Source organism: Talpa occidentalis, unplaced genomic scaffold, assembly GCF_014898055.3.
Source record: "Talpa occidentalis isolate TD23 unplaced genomic scaffold, MPIMG_talOcc4v2.1 talOcc4.3, whole genome shotgun sequence".
In the NCBI taxonomy this organism is placed as follows: Eukaryota; Metazoa; Chordata; class Mammalia; order Eulipotyphla; family Talpidae; genus Talpa; species Talpa occidentalis.
The window spans coordinates 114,883,012-114,904,314 of NW_023603184.1; the positions used below are offsets into that span (position 1 = coordinate 114,883,012).

General features: G+C 33.4%; 1 protein-coding gene across 3 annotated transcripts in view; it reads right to left on the reverse strand.

Moving 5' to 3' along the window:
* COL5A2 (collagen type V alpha 2 chain) overlaps positions 1 to 21,303 on the reverse strand; it is a 202,444-nt gene that overhangs the window by 57,877 nt on the left and 123,264 nt on the right. For all 3 annotated transcript variants that reach the window (XM_054699922.1, XM_054699923.1, XM_037523688.2), the window contains 5 exons: positions 10,635 to 10,856; positions 5,738 to 5,751; positions 3,852 to 3,884; positions 3,472 to 3,504; positions 2,030 to 2,083 (listed from right to left, as the gene is read on the reverse strand). In XM_054699922.1, the coding sequence (XP_054555897.1) occupies positions 2,030 to 2,083; positions 3,472 to 3,504; positions 3,852 to 3,884; positions 5,738 to 5,751; positions 10,635 to 10,856 (356 nt within the window). The remainder of the gene's footprint in view (positions 1 to 2,029; positions 2,084 to 3,471; positions 3,505 to 3,851; positions 3,885 to 5,737; positions 5,752 to 10,634; positions 10,857 to 21,303) is intronic.

Below are 21,303 nucleotides of genomic sequence, written 5' to 3' on the forward strand. Positions count from 1 at the left end.
TACGGAATTATAAGGCCCCAAATATCAATAGTGTTGAAGTTGATAAACTATGTTCTACATTGTGAGTCTTCCGAAGTGTTTGATGGTAACTGAAGGAGGAAGAGATAAATGTTATTTATCATTTCAGTACTACCTATATTGTGCCAGCCATAGTTCAGTTAAGCACCTTCTGGAAGGCTTGGGACTTGACGCAAAACATTCTACCTGTGGGTATTTGGTGACACTGTACCAGTAGCTCGATTAAGCCATGGTAGGAGTATTCATACCAGTATTCCTATCTGTGGCAAAAACTAGAGGATATTTTAAAAGATTTATTTATTTATATATACATGAACTGGGGTACAAGCCAGAGTTGTGGGGGGTGAGAGGATTCACCAGAGAAAGAATGGGGAGCAGAACAGGCAGATCGACTGAAATACACTGCTGACAGGAGCAGCGGGCGAGACAGGAGCAGCAGGCGGAACAGGAGAGGTCTGCTGTGCCATGTGGGTAGCACCCTGGCTGGGGATTGAACTTGTGCAGCAGTGACTGAGGCAAGTTCATAGGTTGCATCTTAACCCCTTGCACCACCAGGGAGGCCCTATAGGGTTTTTTTTTTAATGAGTCACTTATTAAACACTTCCAATCACAACACTGCTTGTATGATTTAGAGAGGAGCAGAATTTCCACTTGGGTACCTTCCAGCATTGTCTTCCTTAATTCCTCATAAGTAACTATTTCACACATGCACACACACACACACACACACACACACACACACACTACTCCTACCCAATTTGAATATACTGTCTCAGCCCAGCCACTGTAGGAAATGGAGCATATCACATACTTAGCCAAGAAGAGAAGTGGGGAACAGATTCATTGAATCCTCACAAGGAATTCAGGAAGTCTGACCACTATTCCCCTAGCAATTTCCACCGAGACTTAAGACCCAGTGTTATCAATTATTCTGGGCACATGTGTTTAAATACATGATGTTTACTGCAAAATCACCTACTCTCCACCCAATGAAAGTCATTTTCTGTCTCGATCATTCTAGGCCTGAATAAACATCTGAAGAATTACCAGCAGTGTTTAGTGATCAATACTGGTGAGGCAGCGCAGTAGAAGAACAGTGTATAAGATAACTGGAACAAAGCCTTGCTGCCCCTCTGTATAACTATTCTTCACTTCCCTAGGCACTCCAGCATCAGTTTGGAAGAAATCCTGGTAGCATACGATACAAGGTAAAATGTATGGAACCTGCTGCAAAAATTTCTAAAATATGTATTTTGTCATGTATATAGTCAAATGTTTGTTGCTTCCTAGCTCATCTATTTTTTCCATTTAAATATGGGTAAATATATATGTTTGGAAAGTTAAAAATCCAGATATCATCAGAGAGAGCTTTAAATAGCAAAAAGCTTTATGATTGAAATATGGGATAGTGGTAGCAAGACAAAAATTAACCCAGTTAATTAAAAGGTGTCCTCTGTTCTGGCAATGAATCTGCTGATTTTTAAAATTATTCCTTTTATTGTTCTGCAGCAAATGTTCAGTGAAAAAGCAAATTATTATTCAGGAAATAAATTCATTATACAACCACTTGAAAGAAAAATTCGCCTTCTAATAATTTATTTTTCCTTTATCCAATTTGCTTATTCCTGTAGCAACCACAGGTCACAGAACTTGGGTGTTTTATCTCAACAGCACATTCTTGGCATTGTTACTTGTGAGTTGCAACTTCTGAAAACAACATGAGGTATTCATTATGTTTTCTTAGATTCTACTTTACTTTAACTTAACCTCATAAATGACAAATAATATCACTTGATTTATCTAAAAGATAATGGGTAATTATTAGCATGTGCTAATTTCCTCTGAATCAGAAGAGACAATCACTTCATGACCTGAAATCTGTGTCACATTAAATAGAGGTGAAAGAGAAACAGCTTGACAAGCTCTTTGCTGCACCCAGGGAATATGGTTTCGATGGGCTTATTCAGTAAAGAGTAACAATTGAAAAAAGGGAACTTTGATATCAGCTTACAGGTTTTCCTTTTGGTCCTCTCGCTCCTCTTGGTCCTTGTGATCCTGGAGGTCCCTAAAACAGAAAACAATGAGTAAGTCATTTGTGTCATGGTTATGTCAAAGTATGTATGTTTTTGTTTTAAAGATATGCTTGATATAAGAAAATCAGAAAACAAAAAGATTGCACTTGTTAATTCAGTTCTGTTGAAGACTACTAAAGATCTGTGTACATGGAAAAGCTATTTATCTTAGTGAAACTTAAAGCCTGTAAAAAATTAAGTACTATAGTAAGGCATCATAGAGTCCAATGAATTGAATATATTAGCTTGAACAATAATTGCAAATTTGTAAGGATCATTTTTACTGTCTTTTTCCAGACAACACTTTACCACTAAATTATGGGCACAAAAACTTAAGAGTTTTTGTGATAACTACATAAATGTGCAAACCAGAAATCACAATTATCTAAGGTAATCTATGAGTCCACATTGGTACATATTACCCCAAACTATTCATCACTGTTCAAGTTGCTGCTGAAAACAGTGGAAAGAAAAGCCTCTTATTCATTGCTTTATGTTCAATTGTTTTTACTTAATTTAGAATATTGCATCATTTCCATTGTATATTTAAAAGCCACTTAGAATTTTCCAATGGCTATTGCAGTTATTTCTCCCTTAAAATCACAAAGGATTATTATATTTCAAAAATGGTGTTATTGTGCTGATATCTTATGTTAGCTTTTTCCTGGAATATGGGAGTTTCCAGAAGAAATTTATTTCTCTTTAAAAGAGAGTTTCAATGATATTATGAATATTAGATTGTCCAACATACAGTATCATTTAAAAGCAAACATTTCAGAAGGACTGGAATGGGTCTGCTAAAGTGTATTAGTATTTTACTTACATTCATTCAATGTTTTAAATTTTACAGGAAGTGTGTGTTTTATTATTGTGTGTGTGTGTTATTAAGTGTGTGTGTATTATTCATCTAGCTATCTATGAATGCTACTGCCAATCTAAACCTCAAATTAATAGTCTTTTAGGGTAAACCAGATGTAGAACTTCTCAAGTTCTGCTATAACAAATGACTCAACTTTATTAAGTGAAATTAATACTTTGTTTCATTTTAAAGATGAAAGTCTTCGAGTCCTAATCATGGTCAAACAAGGAGTGCCTAATTTCAATAACCAAAGCTAATCTAAAATTAACAATATGACAATAGATTGTTTTGCCCTTCACATAACCCAATAGTAGCATGACAAGTGAGAGAGTTCATCAAATGCCCTATGCGTCATTCATCGCCACCTAAACTTGCAGATGTTTCATGACAAGAAAATATTTTAGGAAGCAAAGCATTATTGTTTTATGTTCTATTGTCTTTTTAAGGATATAAAAAATCTGTAAAGATTTTTAGTATCTCAGTAATATAAGAGTACCATGAATGTTGGAAGAAACTACTTACTGAAGGTCCTGGACGGCCACGTATGCCTGTCACCTACAAATGATAAATAAGATACTCCATTAAGATAAAGTTTCCACAGAGTTTTAGAAAAACCACTAGTCAAACAGGTTAGCAAAAGTCATGGTAGATTAATCTATTTTAGTTAAATATTCAGTATTTTATCAAATATAAACTTGTATACTAACATTAAATGTTGCATTAAAGAATTCATCTGTTCTGATTTGCATGTTTTATACTAAAAATTTAGTTTTAAATAGCTAATTTCCCTTTTTAAGGACATATTATAATATATATTACATATAAACAAAGATTTGCAACTACACTATAGCTAACCTTATTAAAGGTATATAAAAACAATATATATATATATATATACTTACAACAGGTACTAATCCTGGTTCTCCTTTTTGTCCCTATAATTAAAAATAAAGTTCTATTAATTAAATATAATAACTTGTTTGGCATGAACATGTCCTACTAGAGTGCTATAAGTGAACACAGAATTTCTATGTAAGAAATGTAATAGACATAGCAAATACAACAGATGTAAATGGAATTACTTTTGATTCCTAAAACTTAAGATTCTTAAAAATTGTATCCTCACATTTTACATATGTAGGTTAAATAATGTTGGATTAGTTGTACCTTTATATACCTCTAATTTATCACATATTTGCTTGTATTATTTATTTTAGGATTTGTCTCCCCAAAGATATTGGTCTTTCCTAGATCACAATCTCTCTACTCTACATCCATAGTTTGGCACATAAAAGCTCTCAAAAAATTCTTCTTGAAATATTAATTTCCATAAACATATTACAAAATAATGCTTTTTACTAAGAAATTCTGGAGGATGTATACATTTAAGGATATAATCCAAAATATAGAAAAAGTAAGGGTAGTTAGTTCTATTTTATTTAATTTCTCCCTTCACTTATATGTCCTTTTATCTGATTATGAAAATATTTGTTCATAGTGAGGAATTTTGAAAATAGAGGAAACATGCAGAAGAAACTAAGCAGCATACGCAATGCCCAGGATAAAACCACTGTTAACACTCTGATATTCTTTGTTTTCTATCATGTACTTCAACTTGATTTACAAAATCAATGCCTATGTATTTTACTCTTAGATTTCAGATGGTTTTTTTTTTAAACATATACAATTAAAAATAACATGGAATGATAATATTTGCTTGTATATATGTGTGTGGTATCAAATATCTTATGTTGCACTTCTAAAACTTAAAGTTGTTTTCATATACCTCTTTAAGAATTTATCTAGATCACCAAATTGTGCTCCTAAGCTCCTAAAAGGCACAATCCAGTTACATCATTCCACTAACAATTTACAGCTGGAAAATTTTGTAAAATGAAATTTAAAAATTATTTTACAATCTTGATAGTCTTAATGATGCACTCAATGACAGAACTAACAATACCTAGACCATAGCTGCTGATTCTAATGTCAAGATAGCAAATACTCTAAAAGTGAGGTTTTCACTGAGAATTCAGAAGAGGGGAATAGCTCCCCAGAAGCAAGAAGGAGATCTGTAGGAGTAAATTCAAGGTAAAATTTAAGAGAACAATGGTGGGATATAGCCATGACCCTAGTACAATTGACCAGTTCAATGACTTGTTATCTGTGCATGGGCAAATCCCATTGAATGAAGAGTTCCATTCCCTTGGAAGTGTTCAGTTTTCTGATTAACTTAAAATCTATGGGATTAGATTTTGGGCTTCTTGAAGGGGCATGGGGCGAGAGAGAAAGGGAGATGATATGAGATTGGTAAAATGTTCACTTAATTATTTTAACTGAATCTTTACTTTTCAACCAGTAAGAGGAACCACAACCCCATGAAAGCAGAACACAGCCGGACCCTGACTCTCTCCCTGCTTCTTTTCCATCCTTCCTTCCTACTTTTCTTTCTTTTTTGTTTCCTTCATTTAAACATCTATTGTACTTCTAATGTAGCCACAGAATACACTAAGCACTGTGATAACTGCAAGGATTACAATAGTTAATATGATATAATCACAATTCCTTTACAACTTTCTGGAAGAAACATTTATAAACAAAAATTAACAAAGTGTATTAAATAGAAGCATCTGTTATCTATCATTAAAGTAACTGGAGTATACTTGCATACTTTTGGTTGTATAGTACTTTGTAGTTTATTTATAAAAACTTCAAAGGATAATCCTGTGTCGATAGTATTATAATGAAGAAAGTTTGTGAAAATGAAATGATATAAAGTAGAACTTACCTTCCTTCCTCTACCTGTAAAAAAGGAAAAGAATAAATACATTATTTTATGCAGAAATCGTTACTGAGAATCTCCTAAATATTTTGAGTAATCATTTTTTTTTTTTTTTGGTTGGGTGAAAATTTAACTTAAATGGAATACCCTATAACCAGTAGGCCCATCTCAAAAGTTATTTGGGGTCAAATATTTTCCAAAGAGGCCAAATAATACATCTCTTTGGAAAATTCTGACATTTTCCCAATATTTTTCACATCAATTGTATATAACATTTAAAATTCATAAAATTATAAAATTACTCTAAAATTACCATGAATTATTTTCAATTAATATTCACTTTTTACACTTTTTTGGGTAGGCTATTCATATAGCCAAAATATATTACAGGAATACAATTATACAATAAAAAAAAATCTCCTTCCATGTTGTCCCTTTCCACCTATCTCAGGCACCAGAGACAACTATTGTTCATTTTCCTGTTAGCCTTCCTAACCAAGAACATAACAATCCACTTTTGAAAGTTGCATTTGAATTAGTAGTGTTTCAAATTTTCCTTTGGACAAATGTAATTTCATGTTAAGTTCATACCTAGCATCTTCCTCTTATCTGCTGATATTATGAGTGAGTTATTTTTTATTCCCATTACTTATTCAAGATGTAGTTGGTTATATATAGTAAATCTAATTTGTCAGTTTTACACTGTTCTGTCTAAATTATTTTTGTAGGTTATTTTCCTACTCCTTCAGGTTTTGTAAGTATGCAATTACATTTTCTACAAATCTTCTTATTTAATTTCTAACACTCTCAGATATTTTTCTTATCTAATTTTTCAGATACATTCAATAACAGCAAATTATAGTCACAATAACTATAAAATTATTTGGTTTATAATGGTTTCTCACAACTGTGCAACCAACTGCTGCTTTTTTAGAGGCCTAACCACTTTATATGTTTCTCTATTCTTTTAGGAAAATGTGTGTGTTCAGTTTTCTTCCGCCAGACTAATTTCAGAAAATTAAATTTCCTTTAAAAGTATCTATTTCATCTAGGCTTTTAAATTTATCATTATGAAGTTGTACAAAGGAACCGCTTATGATTCTTATGTTCTTTTGTTTTACTTGGTTATTTTCCACTTATTTTATGCTTACTTAATTTCATTGGTATTTTATAGAATCACTTTTTTATTCTACATATTATTTCTACTATATTTCCATTTTCTCACTTTTTAACTTTTTTTTTAATAAATACATACTTTTTTATTTGTTTTTTTTGCATTGAAGAACTGGGGTATAGGCCAGCAGTGCAGTGGATGAGAGGATTCACCAGAGAAAGAGTGGGGCACTGAGGAGGCAAATCACTGAAATACACTGCTAAAGAGAGCAGTGGGCGAGACAAGAAAGGTCTGTTGTACCATATGTAGGTTAGCTCCCTGGCCAGGGATTGACCTCAGGCCATAGTTTTGATAGTGCTGAGATTTTTTTTTTTTTTTTTTTTTTAGGCAGGATCTATTTCATTTTTATTCCTGTTTATATTACATCCCAGAGACTGAAGTTGTTTATCTTTCTTTTTTTTTTTTTAAATAATAAATTTTATTTTTATATTCCCCCATACAATTGCAAACGCCCAGGGAGGCCCTAATCTGTCTTCTTTATCAATTTCTAGTGCTTAATATCAATTTATTTTGTTTTTTCCAATTTTTTGAGGTAGATGGCAAATGACAATATTTTCATTTTAATACATGTACGCATAATAGTGTGACTTTCTTTACTTTTTCAAAAATAAAATATTTCACCATATTTTAAGCATATTTGAATTTTCTGTTGTGCTATTCTTTGGATGTTTAAGGCAATCTATAGTCTTTTCTATTTATGTTAACATTATATGGGCTTCTATTTACCTTAAAATTAACTTACTTTTAGATCTATATTTATTTTGACAGTTTCTATTAGTTTTACTGAAGTGAGCAATAATATTACAATACTTCCTATTTGTTTCCTAATCTTTTGTTCCAGCACTTAATTTTAGACAAGGAAATGTCCTTTATTAGCACTTATCTTTGTAATGTTAAATGTACTACTACTGGGCCTCCCTGGTGTTGCGAGAGTTTAAGCACAGCACTGAGAAGCTATCTGCAGCCTCTGCAGCCTGAGTTCGATCCCAGATCGGCCAGGGAGCTAACCCACATGGTGAAGCAGACCTCTCCTGTCTCATCTACTGCTCCCCTCAGCAGTGTATTTCAGTGGGTCTGCCTGCTCTACTCCCCACTCTGTCTCTGGTGAATCCTCTCACCCTGCACCTCTGGCCTGTACCCCAGTTCTTATGTGCATAAATAAATAAATCTTGAAAAAATAAAAGTACTACTACTTCTTACATGAATTTTCAGACTGAATGATCTCCTTTGGTGTTCAACTCATAAAGATGAGGAATTAGCAAACTCAAGTTTACTTCTTCCATTTTCTTACCCCTTTCATTATGTGTTAATTGCATTATTTCTATATTGTCAAATTCAATATTTACATTCCCTTCTGTCACTCTAAATTATCCTTTTTAAAAATCTCTTTTCAGATTTAAATATATTCACTGCTCACCTCAATTAACTCTTGGTTGCCTTGGTTTGTCCAATGGTGGTTTTCCTAAGAAATTCACAGAAACACTATTCCCAGAGTTCTTGTGCTCATATTTTTTCAATAGTTTATTTGAATGAGAGAATGGATTTTTATATAAGCTATGATTCACATATTCCTTTCCTGGATAAACATGTCGATGTTGCTCTACTCTAATGGAGAGTTACTATATTACTCTGAACTTTACCATGAAGATAACCTGTGATTAATCTGAATATTTTTTATTCTTAGATGTCACACATTCTTTTCCTCTGACTTTCCAAAAGATTCATTTTCTTTAAAATTTGATTATTTTACTAAGTTATATCTATGTTGTTACTTCTGGGCCATTTTTTTTCATAACCTTGGTTTCTCCTTTCACTATTAAAGTTAGTATTTTATTTTACTTTTGAAAAGTTTCTCTTACTATATCATTATTTGTTCTGCTCCATTGCTTTTATTTCTTCTGTGGGTACTCTTTTTCAGGGGTAACTTTTACTTGTCTTCTATAACTATTATTTTCTTTCAAATCCTTTTCAATTACATTTTCTTATTTTATTTTGCTTTTCTCATTTCTATTTTCTGTGCTCCTATCTTTTCTGTAGCACTGATTCTTGCTATATTTCCAATCTCATTTTCATTTTCCTATGACAGTTTTCCTTCTATTTCTTTCCTTATCATTAGTTGTTTTGTTTTGTTTGCATTTCTGCTTTAGGTTTTCCTTCTTAGAGCTAAATGCTGCCTGTGTTTTATTTAGTTGATAGTGAAATGATTGGCTAGAATTTTTATCTGTACTGTGGTAATATATCCACTGGTACATTCTTTATCTTGAAAATTAGCCAAGCTCTTTTAACTTTTATTTTGCATAATCTTTATATATATATATATATATATGTATTTTTTAAAGATTTATTTATTTATTTGTTTGTTTGTTTGTTTGTTTGTTTGTTTACAAGCACCGGGTACAGTCAGAAGCGCAGGAGGGTGAGAGAATTCACCAGAGCCAGAGGAGGAGCAGAACAGGCAGACTGAAGTACACTGTTGAGGGGAGCAGCAAGCGGCAGGAGAGGTCTGCGGCGCAGCATTGTGGGACCCTCCTCTGGTGGCTGGGGAGCAGCCGGGGATGGAATGGAACCCACGCTGCTGAAGCTGCGGGTAGCTTTGCAACCCAGCGCTCACCACTGCACCACCGGGGAGGCCCTCTTTTAACTTTTATATTATACTGCCTTTGTATTGATGCTGTTGCCAGTTTATTCTTTATTATTCACCTTGGAATGAATTTGAGCTTCTTAAAAAACAGCTATTTCCATAAGTTGTGTTTCTTCTTTTTTATTTTTTTATTTGCCACCATTATCTCAATGTATACTTGTTCCTACAAGATTAATTTTACTTCATCATTGGGGTTTCTTTGCAGATTGTATCTGCTTAAGGTAGATCTTAGGTGTCTTGTTTTGAATTCTTCTTATTATATCTTCCTTATTATATTGATAAAAATTGAGTTGAGGTATTTAATAAAGGTATGAGGTTACTGTTGAATGACTATATGGCTGAATGCATCATTATATTTGTTGTTGTTTGCAATGGAATAAATAAAACCTTGACACTGTGTTGACAATAATGCATATAATCTCCATTCATGACTGCAAAAACAAGTAATCTAAAGGTTTAATACTAATTTTACTGAGTTCATTAAAGCACATAATTGTGAACTTGTTTCTTTTATATGTGTCTTTAACATATGTATTCAAATAGTTTATGTTAAACATAAATACGTTTCTCCAAAAAAAATAGTTTTAAAAAGCCAGTAACTTAGACATGATTCTTTTCTCCAGGAAATCCACCCTATTCTCTTGTATTTCTTAGCCAACATAAAAAGTATTTTACATTTATGAACAATGTAACAGAAGAAGTTGTGGAACTAAAGTACATTAGAAATAATCCATTCCCAGGGCAAAGTTGTTTTCTACCTTTCCCCTTGAACTTCATAGAAAACCAGCAAATATCATGGAGGGACCCAGCATGAATAGAGGAACAAGTGACAATCTTAACTGACATAGGTCAAATTAGGTGTAACCACACAAAATTCAGGCAACAATTTCCCTAGTTTTTTTTAGACAGGAAACTATTGTCTCCTAGCTGATATTAGATAAAATGGGTAACTAAAATAATTAACTTCAAAGGCTACTAACTGAATGGAAATTTAATTTTTTTCTTGAGTTGATGAATTCTGACAGCAAAAATACTATAACTATAAAGATAAGCCATTGAATCAATTCTGAATTGTGTCTAAGTCTTACCAAAACTGGTGCCACCTCCAGATGTATGAGAACAGACAGGACAGCATTCCCCAGGAGGAATTATAGGGTCAGCACATTCAAGCACATCCTGGCACTGTATCTTGTCACAAAGAATGGCTCCATTGTCACAGACACAGATCTGGCATGGGGCAGGTTTCCAAATGTCCCTGTTTAAGTACATCTGACCATTCTGTGTGCAGGCTATTTCTTCACCGTATCCTTCTAGAATAAAAAGAAAAAGTAAGGAGAAAAGAGGGAGTTAGCAATCTTCTGAAATTTTGGAATCTGGAAAATATTTTAAAAGGTGAGTCATTTTGTGGGTTCTAAAAAATTCTGGGCTAAGCAGTAACCTCCCAAGGAGACAAAACAAAGATGAACTTACTTCATTTAGTATTTATATATGAAGCAAAATGTAATTCAAAATGAAATCTCTATGATACTTATATCCTAGCTTGATAGGGGAAGAAAAAAGTCATTAAGCAAATATGCTTAAAGAATGTTTCCCAAAAGATTTCATTTTTGAAGGTATACATATCCAAACACTGAAACAGCAAGAAAAAAGGCTAAAAAGAAACCATTTGAAAAGGGAGAGAAAAATAATACTTCAAAAGAGAATTTAAATTTTAGTATTTAGTAAAGTCTATGAGACTTTCAACTCACTAGAAACTTTAGTAAATTCTGTAACAACAGAAGACAATTATTCATGTAATAAATAAAATCTTAAAAGAAAGTTTATGAGTTTATTAAAATAACCCACAACATGAAAACAACTTAAAACCCATTGACAGATGAATGTCACATACACACACACACACACACACACACACACACATAATGGAATACTACTCAGCTATTTAAAAAGATGAAATCTTGCCTTTTGTGATATAAGAATGAAACTTGGGGTGATTGAGCTAAGCTAAGTAAGTGAGAAATATAAAGACAAATGATGTTTCTATTCATGTGTAGAATACTACAAGCAAACGAACTAATAAGACACAACAAAAATAACCCTTATATCCTGAAAACAATATGATGGAGAAAAGAATGGGGGTGAGAAGAAGGGATAAAGGGAGTCGAACTGATAGTGATGGACTAAGAATTTTGCTGATGGGTGTAGTGTAATATATATAGCAAGGTGTGAAGCTATTTCTTTGAAATTTATATAGAATTATAGATCAATGGTAAATCCATTTAAAAAAAAAGTATTTGAAAAAATAAAGATCAAAACCACTTTTTAAAAGCCAAAGGTCCTTCCTTCTAGTCCTTGCACTACCTGATCCCTTGGCTTGGCACTACCTTTTCACCCCTCATCCAGACTCTCATATCTCTAACTTCTATGGTTTGCTTAATTGTAATTTACCCTAAAAATTATTCTCTGACTATCCTATACAATTAAACTTCTTTTAACTAGTTGATAGGCTTCACAGAACTCTAAAAAGTCATCAATCCATTCATTCTTCCATTCATCCTTCTACCATCTATGCATTCATTATGTACTATAAAGCAAAATAATTAAATAGTTACTAAGTTTTGAACAGATAGGCAAAAATTACTGTCATCATAAGATATATTACAATTAGTATTTACTTATCTATTTTAATATGTTCATTTTCTTATCTCCTCCACCAAACAGTAAACTCCATGAAAGTAAGGACTACTGTGTTTTGGTCATCATAGTGTTTCTAAAGCTGGACACAAAATCTTACAGATACAGTGATATTCAACACATACTTGTTCAATGGAAGAATATGAATGAATGAATGAATGAATGAGTGAATGAATGGATGATTCTAAATTATGGTTTACTAACTTAATTGAAAACACACAGCATTACTGTGTGTTTTCAAAAATAAACCAAAATATCTTAAATGCATTTGCAGTTATTTTATGAAATTGACGTATAAGGATTCTCAAATGTTAAGGTAGAACTACAGATAAAAATGATTTCAATTTGGGATAAAGACATTAGCCCAAATAGCCATCATTCTAGCTTTAGAAAACTTTTCTTGGAAAAATATTCTTCTCACTACATTGTGGAATACTTTGCTTCACCTAGTGTTTCATCACACATATTTGGCAAATGGAAAATTGCTTTCAGAGCATGACACCACATCCTGGTTTCTGAGCCATTCATAAGAAGAGCACAAAGTTTCCGATCTATTTTATCTCCATCAAAAGATGTTCATCCCTGTAGGATAAATGGGTTTCAGACTTTTCTGCCCTCTCACCATTAGGTTTGCCCTGCCTGATGGGATACCCCTAGTTGTTACATTGTTGTAAGTGGTATTATTTACTTCTGTGCGCCATGGCTCAGTATAGAAATATCTGCCAAGAGAAGCAGAGCAGGAGAAAAGGCACAAGAAGTAGGAGAAAGAGACAGGAGAGAGAAGGGAAGAAAGAAAGCCAGAGAAGCCCAGAGTGAAGACTTGCAGGGGACTTGGGAGCCTGCCGGCCTCCTGGTTCCCTGATCACTCTCCCTGTCTGCCGTGTACCTGATTGCTGCACTACATGTAAGAGCTCAAAAAAAAGCCTGAGAAAGCCACTGAGGGCTCCCGTACTCTCCTTTATCGGGTCTGCATAGAATCATAGGAAACCGGCTCAGTGCCCATCCTCACACTACAATCCCACAATATATAGTTAATAAATATAACATTGTTGGTTTTGTGTACCTAGTGCTATTGTAAACATTTTAAAACAAAGAGAAATAGATCTCTTGCTTTAATATGCTTTTACACAAGGCTATTTTGAAGAAAAGTAAGAATTTTATACATCAAATAGGCAGTGTTACTGTTAGATGAAACAATGCAGTTCTAGGATGAATATTTTCACAAAACATAACCTATACAGAAATGAGCTTCCAGACATAGTCCATTGACTAATCCCTTAAATACATGAAATGAAAATGATTTTGTTTTTTGAGTGAGAAATACCCAATCACAATCACTAAATATAATTGGCTGAATCTAGATATACTATAAAGTTTGCTTCTCCCTTCCCATATCCCAGAGGGCAAAAAAGTGTTGACATGTATTTACTAAGCCTCAGGTTAAGGGGTATGTGCCTAGTACTAAACATGTGAAATACTGAAAGTATATTTGTTCTTATTGTAAAGTGTTTCCCAGTTGCACTGGAGGAATAATTAGATATGTGGAAAGTATGAAAAACACAGGAGTCTTTACTCAGGGGTGAGTTAGTCTGTCCATTGTGACTCCTTAGGGCTGGAATTAAAAGACACATTTCCTCAGTCCTGTGTTAAATCATAGAAGGTCAGTTTCTTCCTGAAAGTTTAAGACAGCATGACCTCAACTGAAGGGACAAAGAAGTGGGCCATTGTATTACTTAACTGTTAAAAGTTAGCTTTATAGTCTGTGTTATCACTGTTCTTTTTCTTTGCAAATTTATAATTAAATTTAAAGTGATGTGGAAAGTGAGCTAGAATGCTTTTAAATGGCAAGGAGATGAAAAACCACATTTGTTGCTTAACCCTTCCCTCTCTTCCTCTGCACAAGAATCCATGCACATCACAGAGGACAAGAAAACTCACTGACCTCTCATTGTTCATATCTGCATAAAAGATACAAAGAAATACTAGGTACAAAATATAGGGTGCCTTGCATTTTGGGGTTTTATACATCATAGTTGTGCACCTTATGATTAGGCTGTCCTTTCTGTTTTTGTTTATATATATAAATGTTTACTTAAATGAGAAGAAAAGTTAAATAAAAAGCAAAAGTAAGGTCAATTTGCAATGAAGTTGTCATGACCTAATTACTTTATAAATGATATTATAAAAAATAACTAAATAGCAATTTCCATATGACATTCTGAAAGATCTATCTTCCTGATTCCCCTATCCAAATCATAAAATCATAACCCAAGCTGACATTAAACTTGAACTGACGACTAGAACTTAAAAAATTATTGGTCTTAATGTAGGTAAACTTTTTTTTTTAACAAAACCTGGAAAAGAATTTTAAAAGTGCAGTACTTTGACACTTTTATTCCTGCTATTTATATTTTTTTTACTACCCTAATATTGAGGAGAACTAGTATCTGATAGTATTGTCATTATTTTGTAATCTCTTATGGTGTTGTAACTTCTAAAAATTTTATCTTCCAAGTTACAGGATTCTTTTACCCTTACCAAATGTTCCAACAAATTGAACCAATCAATTGTGAAGTCATTACCACAAATGCTCTGGCAATGATAGCTTTGCATGAAGAGATGTATTTTATCTGACACATTTAACTTGAGAGTTACTCAATTTTCCTGTGTTTCTCATATATCCTCATAGATTTCTCAGAAGTCATATGTGCCTTTTAAACTTAGTTGTGAGAATTCAGTTCTTAATCACTAGATGGCAGACCAAATCCAGCATCTTATTATGATAGACAATTAGAAATTCTGTCATCAGAAATGCTACTCAACACTTATGGGCCACACGCCAGATCTACATTCCTTTAGCGATTATACTTGCACCAAAAATCCTGCATAGAAATGGTCATATTGAAACCTCTCACTGTCCAGAAGTGATGTGACTCTACTTATATTAACATAGTAAACTATTGGTGCCTATCTAAGGACTTGAAAAATACATGAATAAAATTCTATAAAATGATGCCCAACATTCCCTAGATGTTAACTGAAGTTCTTCCTTGCAGAAATAATGTAGAGTACTCACATGTTACAAAAAGTTTAAGTCTCTGATTCAGACAAGGGTTTGTCCAGATCATTTTCCTGGACTATCAGTCCCTAAGAGGCTGAACTGTGTCTGGGTAGCCCTCACACTCAACGTCATATAAAATGTCCTTGAGAAATACATTAGTTACATAGATAAATCATTAGTGAATGAAGGAAGGAACTAGATAGCACATGAAAAAGGCGAAATCTTGTCTTTATAACATGATAGACCTTGAGGGCATATGCTAAGTAAAGTAAGTCAGAGGAAAAAGATAAGTACCATATTATTTCATTCACTTTCATAATCCAAAGGAAAAAAGCAATCAAAGAGCCAAAACAACAGTATGATGGTTACCAGAGAGGAAAGAGAGTGAGGTAATAGGTTGGTGGTGGATGGTGACTGTACATTTTGTGGCAGGCTTGGGTGACTGAGGAGAGAAACTGTACACAGGAAATCTATAAGTATTGTAAACTAATGTTACCACAATAAAAAGAAAAGGAAAGAAAAAAAGGCTCTCAAACCTCCTTCTCTACTCCACAGAGAGGATATGCACTTAGTATTCCTATTCTGAGTGAAAGGGAAATGTGTCACTAGGCAGTTCTCGCCAAGTGTGTCCCTGACATGTAGGCCTCAGTGTAGCCAGAAAGGAAGAATATGATGTTAGTCAAGCAGCTCATATTTTGGAACACTTTTTAGAAAGTTATAGCAGCCCTTCGGCCTTCCTGACCCAGCTGGCCTCTATCCCTTCTAGGATTGTAAAGTTCTGGTCTAACGTTATTAAGACTTTCTGACTATAAAAGTCTTTGCAGAACTAGGCTCGTGGTCTGTGATCTGGTGCCCTCATAAAGTGGACAGAGAAAAACATGTGGAACAAGGAGGCAGCAGCAGAACTGTCCTGCCTGTCCCTCTGGACCAAACCACAGATGCTGCATTTACCGATGATGGCATAGATCCAACTACTAGATTCAGTTCCAGAAAGTCTTCCAAGGAAATTCCTCCTTTCCTTCTGTTCTAGGGCATTGTTTACCATAGTAAGGGAGCGACAAAGAGGTTAGGGTATTTAGTTCTTTCCTTAACACCTTCTGAATAAATGCCAGTAATTCCGCATTCATCATTTCTCTTTCCTTACCTGATCCCCAATATTTTAAAAGTTAGATACATATGAAACCACCAGTAATAGCTGATGGGCATCTGTGACCTACTTTGATCCTATTTTGTCCCTTCAGCCTGAAGGTCTGTGGAGGATGGGTGGGTAGGTGAGTGTGGCCATGGCACAGGGCAGTGGGGTGCATCTGTTGCTCTTCAACCAACTACATACTCGATTTCAAATGAGTCCTCAAAATGTAAATCTCTATTAGGAAGATTATACAAATAATTTGTGTGTGTGTGTGTGTGTCCTCTTTTATTGTATTAACTGAGCAAGAGTATGCATTCAATGATTGAGTGGAATTAAATTTCTATTCCATTAACGACAATCATGTTTTATATTCTAAAGCAATATAATGACGATTAATTTGAAAAACTATTCTGAACTCCAAAAGAATAAAAAGAAGACAACTCTTACACAGTATGTCAATGAAATATGCAAATAAATCTAGATGAAATAAACTGTCTACAAATGTGGTTCATTTCTTCAAAGAAACCATTAAACATTTCTCAATCTCATATGCAAAGGCTTTCCAGTTAACAAGTAAAACTGCTGCTTTTACTTTACTTAAAATTGAAAACATAAAAAGGAAAATGTGTCATTTTAGGTACTTAAGTTTTTTTTTTCCATGTGCCACTGGGAAATCTAAATGAATGTGGCCAAAATGTGAAACTAAAACTACACATAACGCACATGCAATGCTCATCTACAATTTTGTCTGGAAAACCAACTTTCAGTCTGCTAATCCATTTGACATAGATTTTTTTTTCTCCAAACACATGGCTCAAATTATTGAATAGCTATAAAAACACCACAAAGAGCACTAGGCCTGCCTTATATTGGATACACTAAAATATCAAGAGTAATTTCTATAGCAAATCTTAGTATTCTTCTCAAATGTTCAAACTAAATAGAAACTGCACTGTGCCACATGTGTCTGCCTACAAAAGTGCATGGACAGTTTTGAATTGTTTTGAATGAAGACTGTCTACTTAATCTCTCCCCAGTATGATATTACTTGAGATAAGAAAGCCAGAATTCAGCTTAACTGTTTCTCTTTCAAATGAGTGGTATATGACCCTGAGCAATATGCAGTACCCACATTTCAGATTTCCTTCATTTCCTTCAAATCTTAGCTCAAATGTCACCTTCTTCATGTAGTCTACTCTGACCACACTTTAAAAAATTGAAAATACTACATGCACATATACATACCCTCATATAACACTCCACCGATTCCTGCTTTTTTTTTCTTTTAAGATACCACAGTACTTTCAACCCTTCTGTATTATTGTATTACTTATATTTATTGTTTATGTCCCCCAATAGAATTATAGACTTATAAGGACAGATAACTCTTATTCTGTTTTATTCACTGATAAACCCTAATATGCTGGGATGTTAGGATCATAGTAGATGCTCCATAAGTTTCTGTTGAATATTGGTAGCTAATGCTTTAAATATTGGAGTCATTTATAATACTCTATATAGCATGTGCAAAGGAACCAATTGAAAGAGTACCAAGAAAGAGATCTAAAATGTATTAGACTCAAAATGATTTGCTTTGAACCTGGGCTTATCATTTTTAGAGACTTTTCATTTTCACTTCTAGTCAAATGTGGGTCATAAACTACAGGGATTTAAAATACCTGCTATTGTGGGGATATCATGTATTAATGTTATTTTAAAACCTGGGAAAAATAACATATATATATATATAACACATATATATATAAACATATATAAACATATATGAATAACATGAACGTACATAAAACCTTCATATATATATGAAGAATATATGCTTATATTCACTTCTCTAATTAAAAATAGTTTTTCTACTTTAAGAGAAGATTCAGTATGAGGTACTCAGATGGGTATAAAATGAAATATTTGTGTAATAAGATATTTTTATAACCAACTCTGCATCTTATGATTTCTTTGCAGCTGCATTTTGCTTTTTTTCCCCTATCTTCCATAACACAGAAGAATATTTGGCATCCAGTTAGTTTATTCCTTCTCATTCATTGTTCAATGATTTATTCTTTATTCATTGCCCTTGCCTTGACCAAGCTGAAATTTCTTTTACAATAAACTAAACATGCTACACTCTTCAATGGTTCTTTGATCCCATTTTACTACCAACTTCTGTGAAATATTTTGAAGAAAATGTCTAAAGTAAGCTTAAAGGGACTGTCTCTTTATGTGCTATTCCCTATAGGGGTCATTTCTGGAATGTGGGGAGGCCACTATTACTTTCAACAGGAAAGCATCTTTTTAATTTTACCCACTTGGATATATTTAGAGATCTCAGCAATTTTGTCCTGATATACCTAGATTTAATTAATGTCTATTTTGTAACCATTAAAAATTAGGTGATACCATGGAAGAACATAGATGAAAATGAATTTATAATAGGTAACAGACTCTGAAGGCTGAAATCATAATTTCAGGATCTAAATCCATGGCTTTATCTTCAAATTCAGCTCATCTTTCATAATATGTTCATAGATGCATAGAAGCCACCTTACTATTGAAATTTTAAGGCCAACTCTCTATATGCACCAATAGCAGACAGATGCCACAACAATATTCAGGAAGAGAAGGAGGGGTTATTGCTTTTATTAGAAAGGTATATTAATAACTTCCTAAATCAAAGCAAATACTAAATACAAAGCAAAGTTATTCACTGGGAAATTCCTGGGCTTATAGGAGGGACAAAGGACAAATGAGGCACAAGAGGAAGCAGAAAAGGAGGAGGAGAAATGGGAGGAGGTAGAAAGATAAGTTGGGGAGGGAGAAGGAGGTTGACAACAAAGCCAGAAACTAAGAGAACCATTTTGTTCTCCCATGTACATTTACTACATGAAGAAACAGAATCTTCATGTTTCTTTAGCAAAATGCATAACTAAATTCAGAGTATTTCTTTATCAAATTACTGGATACAACAAGTACAAAAAAGTGCAATATTTTGATCAGTTGTTTCTGAGCGATTATGTTCCTCATTAAGTAAATGGAGACCAAATTAAAACTCCTTAGGTAGAGGAAAAATTAAAATGGACAAGTTTTATTAGAATTTAAAAACCTTTGGATTATTAATAGCTATTTCATATTCCTTTTAGTTTTGCTTAAATTCTGAATTTTATCATTATTGCTTAACCCACATTTTAATTTATTAAAACCTGGTGACTGAAGAACATACTCACAAAGGAAAAGAACACTCATTATTACCTTAAAATATCTGTTGGAAGATTTAGACTTTACAAAATTGTTCATTATTTGTTCAATCCTAATTATCTAGGGAACACTTATTTTGTCCTAACACTGTAGTTATCAACTGTCAAAATTAGAAGAGGAGAATATAAAACATTTGCTAACCTATAAAGTGTAAAATTCAATTGGACAACAGGACAAAATAACCAGTTTCTTTAATAAAGGAAAAATGTACCACAGTTCTCTACTTATTAATGTATAGGAGGATATGAACTTTCATTTTTGAGTAAATAAAATATTGAAGGATAATACAAATAAGTTTACTTTAAAATGCATCTGAAGGGCCTCCCTGGTGGCACAAGGGGTTAAGCATTGCACTATGAAGCAATCCACAACCTCTGCGGCATGAGTTCAATGCCTGGCCAGCCAGGGAGAAACCCACATGGCGAGGCAGACCTCTCCTGTCTCACTTGCTGCTCCCCTCAGCAGTGTATTTCAGTCAGGCTGCCTGTTCTGTTACCCACTCTGTCTCTGGTTGATCCTCTCACTCCCCACATCTCTGGCCTGTACCCCAGGTCTTGTATGCATAAATAAATAAATCTTAAAAAAAATTAAAAAATAAAATGCAGCTGAAAATTAATACAAATAAATTACTCACTCTAGCAAGAAGAATAGAGACATTAATTCATTAGTCAATATTTATGTACCAAACAAATTTTATTGAATATTTGTCTGATGCATAAGAACCCAAAACACACATAAGAGCAAGGCAAGAGACATTTGAAGTCGGGCTTCTTGATAAGAAAAAAAATCAAAATTACAGAAAGTATAAGAAGTAATAAAGCTTTCTGACAGGAGAAAAAATATTTACAAATATGTGTCCTTCAGTAGCACATTCTGGAAAATATGCACACTGAAATTTAAAACTCAATTATTTTTGCTATTAACCCATGAGAGTCCTGGACCCTTTTGAATTATAGCCCTTCTCCTGGAACTCTTCCTCTGTATTTTGGGAGGTCTTTATCTAATGTTATTTACTTTAACTAGAACTGGTTGTAAGTAACATCAATCAGAGAATTTTCCAGAATCCAAAACAAAAACAATTTTCAATTATTTGGGATAGGAAAAGTTGATTTATGAAAGTAGATATCGAATAAGCTAGAAGTTGAAAGAAGCACAGAAATCCAAATGGCATTCCATTTTCTTAAAAGTAGATCAGTTGTCTATTTGATTATTCTTTGTGTCCTATTTGGTAATAAAATATATTTTAAACTCTAGGGAAGTCTGAGTACATAATAGAGAGAGAGTATATGTGGACACCCACCAATGCCCACCATCTACTCAGCCTTCCTTGTTAAACACTTACAATTTAGGCCAGTTTTGTCACCTTCTGTGTGGGTTGAAGGCTTTCTTAGATAGTTTGGTCTTTCAATATCCTTACCATTATAAATGATTTCAAATTATAAAGTAAATGTCCTTACTCTGAAACAAACATCAAAAGAGCATAATCTATGCATTTTGATTATAGTTTATTTATTCAACAAATGTTTATTATCTATGTTACTTTGCCAAACATCAGAAACAGAGATATAAGCTAATGAATTCCTTCCCACCTTAACAATATCGC